General features: G+C 43.5%; 1 protein-coding gene across 1 annotated transcript in view; it reads right to left on the bottom strand.

The window, feature by feature from the left end:
* The window catches only part of ENTPD3 (ectonucleoside triphosphate diphosphohydrolase 3), a 37,170-nt gene that overhangs the window by 20,941 nt on the left and 2,030 nt on the right, over nt 1-14,199 (bottom strand). The window contains exons 3-4 of the mRNA XM_054016651.1: nt 10,970-11,097; nt 3,975-4,092 (exon numbers count right to left, since the gene is read on the bottom strand). Coding sequence (XP_053872626.1) covers nt 3,975-4,092; nt 10,970-11,097 — 246 coding nt within the window. The remainder of the gene's footprint in view (nt 1-3,974; nt 4,093-10,969; nt 11,098-14,199) is intronic.

Here is a 14,199-nt window from a genome sequence, read left to right as displayed (position 1 = left end):
CCGCTCCTGCCCTCCCAATTATCCAAATGAAATCTGTGCCCCCCATGCTATTCAGGAGGATACATGAATGCATATGGGTGAGCAGCACATCAATATCTGGAAGGTGCTCATACAAGGCAGTGATCACTGCGTTGTAGCCAGAGTAGAGCCACTGTATAAAGGAATATGGACTGGGTCAGCACTAGGGTGGGCTGCCCAATTGCCACAGGGCTGATGGGAGAAGAATGCAGTGGAGAGCAGATCTCCTCCTATTCCACCACCTCCCCACCTCTGGAGGAGCCCTGGCCCAGAAGTGTGCATGCAGCGCAGCTGGTGGAGGATTGGGAAAAAGGGAAAAGCATGCTGCTGGTTACCGCTCTCCCTCTCCACACTGTCACCCTACAGACATGCTGTCTGGCTCCCTTTCACACATAGTATCACAGGGACTAGCACACATTTGGCTACTGTAGTTTGAGGCACCTTTCTATGGATTCACACAATACCCCTGTACAGAGTCACCTGGCCCCTTAGGTTCTATAATTCTCTTGTCTCTCTTGGGTGAAAAAATCAAACAATTAAAACCAACTTTAAAAGTGCTTCCTCTTGTGTTTTTAGGGCAGCAGAATGGCTCAGCTTCACGATGCAGCTTTCTCACACCAAAAACCCTAAGGGCAACATTCTTAATTAGCCAAGACATGAGATGTCAACGTGCGGCTGCTGTGCAGTGCCGGCAGCATGCCACTCCTGCACGTATAAGGACATAGCACATGGCAGGTCCCGGTGCAGTTCTTCCATATTTTGTTCCTCGTGTAAGCTTAGATTTCTCTACATTTTTTTTTTTAAATTGTTGGGGCATGTGTATATAGTGTTAAAGATAGAAAGACTGGTAGTGCTAGAAACCAGTGCTTTCTATTCATCCACCAGCCACTACAGACAGCTACACCCTAAATATCCATTTCCAGACAAAAGCCAGGATATAGGATTTTGCATAATCCTCACTGACCCATGTTCTGGAGAAAGAAGGAAAGGAAAAGTCACCTGTGGAGGTTAGTGCTGATATCATGGATCAGCAAATGTCTGAGGGAGAGATGATTAGTCTCTGTCCATTGTTATAAAACTGATTTTTAATATCCTCTCTCCCCAGTACACCTAACTTTGCTAAAATTAAACCAATACTCCCCCAAAATCCCATGTGTTGTCCTGAGCCAGGGGATAATTTCCTTGAAATGTTGTGGGAGTAATCAGACAAAGCATTTTACAGATAAGACTGAATGAAAAAAATTCAAAGGTTTATACTTTTATGGACGTTTCCTAACATTTGTGGGAATATTAGAGCTCAGAAATGGTTTGGCAGAGAAACACTGCATTTGATTATTCCTTAACCTTGGGCTAGATTGTGGCAGTCCCCTTGCTCACATAAATGAGCAGTTACTCACACAAGTGAGCGTATTAGAGTCTGATCCCCAGCTCAAAGAAGTCAATGGAAAGACGTCCATTGACTTCAGTGATCTTTAGCTTAGGCCCTTAATGAATTAATACTAATAGGCCTTCAATGGGATTATCTGTGTGAGTAACTGTTCATCCACGTGAGGAACAGAAGCCAAGGGATCGCAATCTAGCCCAGGAAAAAAATAAAAGAATGATGCTGGTCACTTTTCTTTCTAATCTTCCTCCAGCTCTCTCATTTTCCTTTCTTCGTGTCACCTGCACGGACTCCTATTCCTGCTCCTATTTCTGTATTATCCCTGTAGCACAATACGACTGGGAAGAATACCTGCCTGTACCACAGCAAGAGCACTAGAAGAGTTTGTGCATGTGAAGAAATTGTTTATGGGTTTATACCCAACAGCTGAAATCGGACTTTACACAAGCCATAGCCCAGGCACGCACACGGGCTTTACATGTGCTTGGATTAAAGACTGACAAAACGATTAAAAAAAAAAAAATCAGATCCACCCTCCTCCACATGCACAGACAACACAAAAACACAGTTTGAAGCAGATTAAAAACTAGCTTAAGTGGGTGTAAAAGTGCTTTTTCTCTGGGGTCTGCTCTTGAGAGGTACAGAGTATCCTCAATGGGAGCTGAGGGTTCCCAGCACGTGGCAAAATCAGGCCTTTAAAGAGCCTTGGAACGTGTGGAGAGCTTTTCTTTTCTCAGATGATGGAATGAATTTCCGGGATCATTAATGAGTGGCTGACAGCACTGGCTGGATGAAATAAGGTGTACATTTTCTGACTGCATACAAGCCATACATTTTTAACAGTGAGAGTAATTAACCATTGAACAAATTACCAAGCTTGGGTCATGGTGGATTCTCCATCACGGACAATTTTTAAATTAAAATTGGATTTAAAAGATATGCTGAGGAATTATTTTGGGGAAGTGTGTTATACAGGGGGTCGGACTAGAGGATCATCAGGGTCTCTTCTGGGCTTGGAATCTAGGAATCTTCCTCATGCAGCTTTGCAAACACACCAAAGCGCTAACCTGCAACAGCCCTGCTATTCCACTCCTGGGACTCTCCTGAACACATCATGCTAGTTTTATGCTTAACTTGATGGCTCTGTAATATATAGAAATGTCCACTAGGTGAGACACCTAGCCAAATTTTAACCTAGAAAAAAAGTAAAGGGAATGTGTGACTTTTGTGACTGGTGAAGAACAGAGTTTTTCACTTCAAGACCATATGTTAAACTGACCCAGATTAGCAGTGTTCGAAAGTTATCTGCTGGCTGTTCAGTGACCTATGTGAAATGATTTCAGTCCAGTTCCTAGTGGATTAACATCCATGTCACAAAACCATAATCACAACTGGTGCCATCCTTGGCAGTTTCAGCAGTGAGGCCCAGGAATCCATGAGCATAGACACTGAACTCTCCTCTCGTCACTAGAGGCTCTCTTCAATCAAGAGATTGATGGAGCCGGGCATGGGGGAGGGCAGAAGCGGGAGAAAGTTTGCACCTATGCTTCCCATGCTCTTCTATCTATTCTTTAGACAGAGGACTTTAGTCTCCAGTATTCTCAGTCTAGTCTCATTCACAAGCACTGAAGTCACTTATAACAAACATGTAAATAAAACATTAAAAAAAAAAAAGTAACCCAGATTTCCAGAAAAGAAAAGCAAATAATACACCAACCTGCTAGCACAGCTGGGGCCCTATGTTGCTCCCACTGAAATCAACAGCAAAACTCCAATAGAAGTTGAGCCCCTAATCCTTTCAGAGGATTTTTATTTTAATTATTTTTACATTAAACAGCTTTTTCAAAGAACAGCTCAAGACACTAGAAGCACTAGACCAGGGGTAGACAACCTATGGCACACGTGCCGAAGGCAGCACACGAGCTGATTTTCAGTGACACTCACGCTACCCGGGTCCTGGCCACCAGTCTGGGGGGCTCTGCATTTTAATTTAATTTTAAATGAAGCTTCTTAAACATTTTAAAAACCTTATTTATTTTATATACAAAATAGTTTAGTTATATATTATAGACTTATAGAAAGAGACCTTCTAAAAACATTAAAATGTATTACTGACACACGAAACCTTAAATCACAGTGAATAAATGAAGACTCGGCACGCCACTTCTGAAAGGTTGCCGACCCCCGCACTAGGTATTAAAGGGTCAGATTGACTGGTACGATCTGGTCCCTCTGTGCCATTCAGGCAGTACAAAGAGGCTATATTCTGGCCCTAAATGGTCTCCAGAACATTTCTCACAAGAACTCTGATGACGTAAGCCCAGTGGAAGCAGTTCCTGCTCCAGCTGTCCCACCCCACCATGGTGAAAGGGTCATGCTGGGGAAGGAGGAAGCACGTGAGCGGAAAATCCCTGAAGGATCATTGCTCCACTACACAGATCCTCCTCTGTCATAAGTAAAAGCAGCCCACAGGCTACACTAACTACCGCCAGGACCCGGCAGGCTCTGAATAAGGGATCAGTAACTTTTTTGGCATCAAACTGCTATTTCCAAATCTCCATTTGAGCCTCACCTTTCACACTGCACTTGAAGGTTTGGCTTACTACTCCTGTATCATTTTCTTTTTCTGCTGGCCATTCATACATGTAGACTGTAGTCCGAGATGATCCGGCGTCAAGCACTATCCCATACTGAAAAAAAAAAGGGGTTACAATTTAAAATCCAAAATTTCTCAGCCTTTTGTTTTTTTAAAAAACTAACACAAGGTTTTCGGCACTGGTCATTGTGCCACACATTTACTTATACACCAAAGGAATGCTTTTGACATGTACTAGAGTGATATTAACTGAAAACATCAGGTACTTGGACAATCTGCCTGAGTCAGGCCGCAGTCTGTGAATGATTCCTAATGAAAAACTGGCTCATAGTATAGCAAACAAACATGCCACAACTTGGCTATTTTGGTTGCAACTACAATTTCCAGAAGGAGCAGCATGTTACAGAGGCTGACAAGCAGGGCCGGCTTTAGGAAGTGCAGAGCCCGATTCGAACAGTTTCGACGGGGCCCCGGCAGGGAACACATAAAAAAAAACACGCGGGGCTTGTACTCACCCAGCCGTGCTCCTAGTCTTTGGCGGCGGGTCCTTCACTCACTCCGGGTCTTCGGCGGCACTGAAGGACCCCGCCAAAGACCCGGAGCGCCTCCAGGTGAGTAAAAATTAAAAAGGCGCCTCTAGCCAGGGAAGGGATTCTCTGCCACTTGCCCCCCAATCTGGGCGGCCCTGCCACTGGGTGCGGGGCCCTCTTAGGTGCGGGGCCCGATTCGGGGGAATTGGTGGAATTGGCCTAAAGCCGGCCCTGCTGACAAGCGAAGTGCCATATCAGGCAAACTTCTGCTTTCCCCTGCAGCCATCATAGCCGCAAATCGCCTCTTTTGATTTACCAAACATTGTCAACTTCCAGGAGACTAACTAGCAGACAAAGTCATCCTTGCTTGATTTGTAGACTGGAAACATTTACAGCAAATGGAATATTTAACTTGAATGTAGCATGGTCCCCTGGCATTTCTTTAGATCCATTGTTTAGCACAACCCCATTATTTTAATGGAGAGCATTAGGTGACTGCTCCAGTTTACCAGAAGGCTGTATGAGGAATGTGCTTCCTCTGTGCTCACACAAGCAGGTTACAGAATTGGGGAAATATATCTATTTGCGCTCAATCTAAATTACTCTAAAAATGCAGCCGTTATGAGAGGTAATATAATAACATACTTTGGTGTGTGGATTTCTTTAAGGAGACTCAGATGCTTCATGTATCTTGTCAACTGTATGTTACTGCCTTAGCAATCAGCATGAACATGGTCTGACTTTAAGTGCTAATGTATAATTGTGCAGTGCAACTAGAAACCTGGAGAAGTCCTGCCTGACAGTATCACGAACAGAACACAATCATTATGGTTTCTTTCAGAATACAATCCAAATGTACACAGGACACCAATTAATTCCTTCTTCTGGATGCAGACTCATACCTGCTGCAAAGCCAGTAACGTCAATAGCATCACACTAAGGATGAATGTGTCATTGCATATTTAAATGGTTACACAACATGTACATTTGAATATCTCTCGCATCACAGTGATATCTAAGCAAATAGGATTTCCCTTCCCTTGGGCTTACTCTTTGCCAGGTATTATTATTTTACTTATATTACAGTCCTATCTAGAGACCCCCTCTGAAATTAGGGCCCCACTGTGCCAGACAACGTACACTTATAGTAAGACAGTCCCTGCCTAAAAGATCTTACATAGTCTAACTATACAAGACAGATGGGAGAGAGGAAGTATCATTAACTCCATTCACAGAGGACGTCACTGAACTGCAGAGAAATTAAGTGACTTGCCCAAGGTTATACATGAAATCTGTGGCAGAGCTGGGCACTGAATGCAGATTTCCCCTGTCCTAGTCTGCTGCCTTAACCACCAGATCATTCTTCATCCCCATATGTCCATCAATGGCTATTAGCAAGGATGGCCCAGGATGGTGTCCCTAGCCTCTGTTTGTCAGAAGCTGGGAATGGGCAACAGGGGATGGATCACTTGATGATTACCTGTTCTGTTCATTCCCTCTGGGTCACCTGGCATAGGCCACTATCAGAAGACAGGATACTGGGCTAGATGGACCTTTGGTCTGACCCAGTATAGTCGTTCTTACGGAAAAATTGCCTATCACTAGAACAACATAATTTGAATCAAAGGTCAAAAAAGACCAGAGCAGCCAAAAAAAAAAAAAATCATAGTTTTTTTCCCTCTCTCTTTTTTATTGGCATTTTCACCCATAAATTTTCCATCAACTCTAATCATGACCTTTCTTTAATATTCAGCAAAAATCTATTCAGTATACTATATTGTAGGATTAGTAAGAGAGGGTGGACAGGCAAAAAAAAAAAAAATCAACCAAATGAAAGGGAGCTGGAACTCTGCTGCTGTCTAGTGGAAATGAGAAAGATGAAAAGAGATGGTGTGAAGAAAAAAAAAAAAATCACAGAAGTGTAGAACTGGAAGGGAGGTCCAGTCCCCTGCACTCAAGGCAGGACTATGTAATAACTATACCATTCCTGACAGATGTTTGTTTAACCCGTTCTTAAAAACCTCCAATGAGAGATTGGCCCCCCAAAAGTGGATACAATACTTCACTGAGGCCTAATCAGCATGGAGTAGAGCAGAAGAATTACTTTTCGTGTCTTGCTTACAACACTCCTGCTGATACATCACAGAATGTTTGCTTTTTTTTTTTTTTTTTTTTTTTTTTTTTTTTTTGCAACAGTGTTACACCATTGACTCATATTTAGCTTGTGATCCACTATGACCATCAGATCCCTTTCCACAGTATTCCTTCCTAGGCAGCCATTTCCCATTTTTTATATGTGCAACTGATTGTTCCTTCCTAAGTGGAGTACTTTGCATTTGTCCTTATTGAATTTCATCCTATTTACTTCAGACCATTTCTCCAGTTCATTTGGAATTTTAATCCTATCCTTCAAAGCACTTGCAATCCCTCCCAGCTTGGTATCGTCTGCAAAGTTTATAAGTGTGCTCTCTGTGCCATTATCTAAATCATTGATGAAGATATTGAACAGAACCAGAACTGATCCCTGCAGGACCCCGCTCAGTATGGCCTTCCAGCTTGACTGTGAACCACTGATAACTACTCTCTGGGAACGGTTTCCAACCTGTTATGCACCCACCTTATAGTAGCTCCATCTAGGTTGTATTTCCCAAGTTTGTTTATGAGAAGGTCATTTAAGACAGTACCAAAAGCCTTACTAAAGTCAAGATAAACCACATCTACCACTTCCCCCATCCACAAGGTTTATTACCCTGTCAAAGAAAGCTATTAGGTCGGTTTCACATGATTTGTTCTTAACTAATCCATGCTGACTGTTACTTATCACCTTATTATATTCTAGGTGTTTGCAAGTTGATTGCTTTATTATTTGCTCTATTATCTTTCCAAGTACTGAAGTTAAACTGAAGTTGTCCCCTTGTTGCTACATTTGTAATTTCTCCATCACGCAGCTTTTACTATTAGCGGGGCACCCTCGTGTTCATTGCTCTTGTTTTCCTTTACTGACACTTGTAACAGATTCTATGGACCTGACTCCACTATCTGATCTCTTGGGTAATCACTTACTCTTGTGCAAAGTGTGTGTAAAACTCTACCATTTGGATCTGGTGCCATTTTACACCCACTGTTTGTGTGTACAAAAACAAAAAAACAAACAAACAAAAAAGTTCAAGGAACTGGTGAACCAGGTCCTGCCTCCCTAACACAGCTGACTGATCTGTTTACTTAGGCTATGTCTACACTATGGCCCTTACAGCAGCACAGCTGTACCACTCCAGCTCTGCCATTGTAAGGTCTCCCGTGTAGCCGCTCTCCTGCCGGCATAATTAAACCACCCCCAACGAGTAGCATTAGCTATGTTATCAGGAGAGCCTCTTCTGCCAACATAGCACTGTCCACACCAGCACTTTTGCTAGTGAAACTTATGTCAGTCAGGGAGGTGTTTTTTTCATATCCCTGACCGACAAAAGTTTTACCGACAAAAGTGGTAGTGTAGACAAAGCCAAAGGCCTGGTCAAACTGGAAAAAGTTGCACTGGTTTAACTCAATCAATTTTAAAATCAATCTAGTTAAACAGATGCAAACCCCTGAAGTGGACCACACTTAAACCAATTAACCCTTACTTAAATCGGATTAGCTTAATTTGGTAATTTACCAATGCAAGCTAAACTGGTAACAGCAAGGGTTGAACAGGTTTAAATGCATCCACATTAGAGGCTTGCTCCAGTTTAACAGTATGGATTAGTTAAATCAGAGCAACTATAGACAAGGCTCTCTGGAACTAATCAGTTTGTGCCCATAAAAAAAAAATAATAATAATAATAATAATAATACTCTGTTTATATTATATTGCCACTTTCAAAAGACATTTAGAAAACAAAGAAAAGCATGTGCTAGATGAAAACAAAAAATATTATGATACCAGAGACAGAATAGGAAACATTAGCCTTTGAGCAAAATGCTTCTTGTAAGTACCAGAGCTTGCTAGGTGTCAAAGCTAGGGTTGTTTACAGGTTTCAGAGTAGCAGCCGTGTTAGTCTGTATCCGCAAAAAGAACAGGAGTACTTGTGGCACCTTAGAGACTAACAAATTTATTTGAGCATAAGCTTTCGTGGGCTACAGCCCACTTCTTCGGATGACTGAACTTATTTCCAAGTCATTTAACTGCAGGATATTTGTCCCTCCCTTGATCGTTACTGTCATTTCACAATGTTTGGATGAGTCACAAGCCTTTTCAGTGCCTGAGCCTGTGTGCATAGACTAGTTCTTCCTTCATGAACTACTAGGATGGAAAACTAAAGCCTCAGATCTTCTGACAGGCATGAAACAAATACTTAATTGGGCAAAAAAACATAACGGGACACAGGTTGTATAAGACAACTTGCCTGTAGTTATTGTAAAAGCATGATGCCGATGGCTGAGTGCTGTCAATGCACTGGGGAAGTACCACTATGCGATCACACAGGCTTCAGAGGGTCACATTATAATGCTTGTTTTAGTTTAATGGAGAGTAGTTTGAAAGAAAAGAGACACTTCTGAGGAGAAAACATTTTTCCTCCAACTGTTTCCATATTTAATTATTATAACTAAGGCCTTGGTTACACTGGCGCTTTACTGCGCTGCAACTTTCTCACTCAGGGATGTGAAAAAACACCCCCCTGAGCGCAGCAAGTTACAGCGCTGTAAAGTGCCAGTGTAAACAGTGCCCCAGCGCTGGGAGCCGTGCTCCCAGTGCTGTAAGCTAATCCCCTCGGGGAGGTGGAGTACCTGGAGAGCTCTCTCCCAGTGCTGGCGCCGCGACCACACTCGCACTTCAAAGCGCTGCCGCGGGAGCGCTCCCGCGGCAGCACTTTGGAGTTTCAAGTGTAGCCACGGCCTAAGTCCAAACTTTAGGACGCTGTGGTTTCCAACCACTGGCACATTAACATAAGTACTGCAGGCTTCTGTGACTGTTTACAGTCCCTCTTCTCTACCGAAGAGCCCAATTCTGCAAGACTCTTTCCTGAGAGACACAGCCTCCTCCAAACCAAACGAAGCCCACAACATCTAGGGTTGCCAACTTTCGGATTGCAGAAAGCTGAACATGCGGCCAATGGGAACTGCAGAGCTGGCACTCGGGGCGGGGGCAGTGCACGGAGCCTCCCTGGCCGCCCCTGCGCCTAGGGGCCGCAGGGACATGCCGGACGCTTCCAGGAGCCATGCAGAGCCAGGCAGGCAGGGAGCCTGACTTAGCCCTGCTGCGCCACCAACCGGACTTTTAATGATGCTGACCGGAGCTGCCAGCTTCCCTTTTCGACTGGGCGTTCCAGTCGAAAACCGGACACCTGGCAACCCTATTAATGACGTGTAGACTAATGGTTGGGAACCCCTGAACCCTTACCCTTTAGGGTCCTCAAGGAAATCCAAGCCCATAGCAGTTGTCACAGAAACAGCCACTGCTACTCCACTGACACACACAGCTGGTTCTCTGAGACTGTTAAAAATGGGAAGCAAATCCATCATTTCAAAAACAACTTATGAGGGTCATAGCTGAATTCGGAAGTGGCGCAAAGAGAGTAGAGCGGGACAGGGAATCTGTGGGTTGCAACTACCACCCTGTACCCACTATCAAAGGGAGCAGCTGGCGAGGACTCTAAAGCACCAAAGGGGGTGTTTTCCTTAAACCCATTAGTAGCTTTAGTAGAGGAAACAGAACTCAGGGGACCTGAACTGAGAACTTCTCAGGGAGGTGATTTTCCATTTTGTTTTAAAGATGTATGAATCTAGCATTTTGAAGTCTGCACATACATCCTTTTAATGATCTGGAATCAGAAAACAGACTTTCAACTTATTTCCCAAAGCATTTCAGTTCACCTTTTCAGATTTTCCCTACTCTTTCATGTAGGTATTAATAGAAGGAAGGATAATAGAGCTAACAAGTTCTAACCAGTGTGATGGATATGTAATTACACACTTAGGGCCAAAATTCTGCCTTTAGATACACGTGTGCACCTCACAGGGATCATATCTGAGGGCAGAATTCAGCCCCTAGGAATATGATTCAAATGCAGATCATTTCTTGAATCAAAGCCATTTTATAATAATTACTATAAAACATCAATCTGGACTGACAAAGAGAACTTTTTCTTCTTCCTTGCAATTCAGACTTAGCAGAAGCATTGTCTAGAGTACAAGGTTAGGCATAAAGAATTCTTATGCCACCTTTGCCTCTGGCTTGGTGTATCACCTTGAGCAATTCACTTATTCTCTCAGCTTCAGTTCCCCCATCTATAAAATAGAGACCATAATGCTTAGCTTACAGGGGCATTGGGAGACTTTAACTAACTCTTGCCTGTAAAACATTTTGAGATTATCAGGTGAAATGCACTGTAGAACACACAGTATTATTATTTAATAGAACATTTTAGTCGATTGTTCTGTTTCCTTATACCCTTTAAAACTTACCTTCAGTCCTGGAGAAAGGATCTCTTTGTGGTTGATCTGAACAAGTGTAACAGCAATAACAACAACTATGCTTAGAAGCAGAAATACCAAAGTGATAATGGTTGACGTTTTGGAGAGCACCTTGAAACCTAAAGTGAAAAGGGAAAATGCATGTAAAGGAGTGCAGGGATCATCGCTAAGTCAAAAGGCCACACCCTGCAGCCCATACTCGGGCAAAACTCCCAGTAAAATCACAATGGGAGTTTTGCGTAAGTACGAGCTGCAGGATTTGCCACTAGGCGAGTCTACTCTATTCGGGACCTGGCTGGAAGATGTATTTTGCCACCATTAATCCATCCCTGTAACAGAAAGTCTCACTGCAGTAGGTGAGTATCACATGTCGCACTGTCTAAAACAAGCCAGAGACGAGTTAAGCATTGTATAACAGACATTTTCTAACTAGGTGCTGATGTGTCAGTGAAACACAGGGTATGTGTATGTGCATGTAAATACAGAAAGTATTATCATTGTGTGGTGCCCAAAGTTATGCTGGATGCTTTACACACTAGTAAAAAGACAAGGTTTCTGCCCTGAAGAGTTTACGAACCAAACCTAAGCGTATATGTGCAAATTAACCCTAACGTTAAGTGTAGCTGTTTTGTGCATTGAAGGCAATGCTCTTTCCAGGCTCCATTGGAAATGTTCACTAAGGAGTTCAAGGAGGAGGATTTGTTCTGGTTTTTCATTTTAATTTCTACTAACCCTTTAACTCTGCGTGCAGAGGCGGCCCTCGCTGGGCAACCCTCACCCATTTCAGTGCCATGAGGCAGCAACCTCATCCTTCCCCTGTGGAAGGCTCTTGCAGAACCAGGGATCCATATGGGATGAAGGAGTGGAAAGGGCAGGCTGGAAGGGAGTGGGCAGACTGCAAACAGGGCTGGGGGTGGTAAGGAAGCTGCATCGTTCTCCCTGCACAAAAGAGATCAGGAAGGAAAGCTGGGAGGTTCACTTCTTCTAGGAGCCCACTCTGTGGTGGGGAACTCCCTTAAAGAGGTGGCTCCCAGAGGCAGGCAGCCACAGGAGACCCTGAGCTGGTGTAGAGATAGAAGGCCTTTGCGTGGATGGCCATGTGCCCAATTGATCCCAGGACATCCATGGAGCTTGATGGCCAGAACCTCACTTTCTTCTGCAGGGTGGGGGAAAGGAATTCCCACCCCCAACTACTAATGGAAGAAAGCAAAGGAAACCCCATGGGGTGAGGTGGAAAAAAAAGAGTATCACCATGTAGGGGTACAATTCGACCCTGTGAAAAGGCCCTGGACACTAAAGTTCTCTAACCACAAAACAGGTACAACTCAGACACAGCAACAGTGCAAGCTTCCCACGCTGCCCAAGCGTCTCACATTGACCCCAACCAATATTCCTCCTTCCTGAGAACATATACTCCTGTTGTGCTCATTACAAAATAAACAAACACTTGTCTCAACACCGAAGACAGAGAATTAAAACTCTGGGAAACTTGTGTGCTAGTTTTTCCCCCTTGATTTTTTTTCTTGAAAATACCTTTACATAAGCAGTAGGTGCAGCCCGTCGTGCATGTTAGATCATGCAAGTTTGAAGGGGCTCTGCTCAAAGGAAAGATCTTAGCAATTATGTACTACTATATCGCAAATGTTAGAAGTATTATACAGCCGGGTCCTGCTCGTGGACTTAAGTGGGACTGCTCACCCAAGTAATACAAACAAGATTTTGGCTGCAAGGGCTGCACAGGGAAACAGGCTTGGCTACCGCAGTGTTGTTAGCATGGCCAGACTGGCAATTCTGGAGCTCTAAAATCTTCTGGTGCGACATGATAGACGGGGGGGAAAGGGTGGAGAGTTGAAAGATACTTAGAGGTCTAAAGGGTCTAAGGAAGACAAGAATTTAGGGGAATATTGCAGCTATGGCAAATTGAAATGGCATGTGAGAAGGGCAGATTCTGCTTTTGAATTTCCAATATTTGTATGTTTTCCTGTGTCCGTGTTCTGTCTGCCAGTGACTTATCAAGAGAAACGTCTTTAGGATTCTGTCACGCCATGTAGGTACAGCCAGGCACTGGGAGCAGCACCATCCCCAGGAGAGCACACCTGCCACTTCAGTCCTTCAGGAAATACAGTCTACTCCTGCTATTACGCAGGGTCCACTGCCATAACACAGTGTGGACCGTGGCCAGGACCACAGCACTGTCTTCTCATGCCCCCTTTGGGACAATCTGCGCTCTAGGGGTGCATACAGGGATCAGTCCCTGTAAGCCCCCCGATTGCAGGGACAGCATACTTACAAGCCCCGTACAGTACATGCAAATGATAGAGAAGTCTCCTTAGACCCTATTCCCCACACCAAGCACTCACTCAGAGGCATGTCAGTGAATGGAAACTAACATGCTCAATATTTTGTGCACTCATCTAAGTTCTGAAGTTTCTTTATAATGACACTCTTACAACCTCTATATTTTAAGGGTTAGCCTCTCACGTCAACACCCCAGTTAATTTTCACTAATACTAATCATAATGAGATTTCTGCATGAAAATCATTAAGCTACCACCAATTACAATAATAGTGGATTTCCAGACGAAACTGTATATTGCTTTATTGTCCTGAGGGATTCTGAAATTCAAGAAAGAGTACTGTATGGGAAACATGGGAGTGACAGGACAAAATCCTATTTTTATATCTAAAATATCTGTTATTACCTAAAGGTCAGTTACCTTAGAACCTATGCTTAAGAGCCATTAAAAAAGCCAGTTCTAACAATCCATCTGGGACTGAGAGCTGCTGGGATAAGACATTTGCCTTTGTAACAAATCCTTCTCCTTGTGTATTTTGCAGATTTGTAAGCTTTCCATGATCACAAAATAGCATACAATTTATTTTATTTATTTATTTTTGCTGCCCCAAGCAAAAATAAATAAAAGGTGCTCGGACTGTGCCGCCCCAAGAATGGACGGAATGCCGCCCCTTAGCATGTGCCGCCCAAGGCACGTGCTTCCTCCGCTGGTGCCTGGAGCCAGCCCTGCAATTGAAAGTTGGGTGAGAGCTAGATTTCTATTTACTCCTCAATAAATATATTTTCTTCATGGATCAAAGGATTGACCTGTAGAAGTGGAAGAGACTAAGAGCATTTACTCTTTGATAATGACAAGACAAATTAGTCAATATTTGTACAGAACTCTGAAGGTGTCAAACCCTATTAAAAAGTGCAAATCGATATT

The sequence above is a fragment of the Malaclemys terrapin genome, chromosome 2, assembly GCF_027887155.1.
Source record: "Malaclemys terrapin pileata isolate rMalTer1 chromosome 2, rMalTer1.hap1, whole genome shotgun sequence".
Classification (NCBI taxonomy): Eukaryota; Metazoa; Chordata; order Testudines; family Emydidae; genus Malaclemys; species Malaclemys terrapin.
The sequence above is the reverse complement of the archived record's forward strand: the minus strand, read 5'-3'. Positions and strand labels throughout refer to the sequence as shown.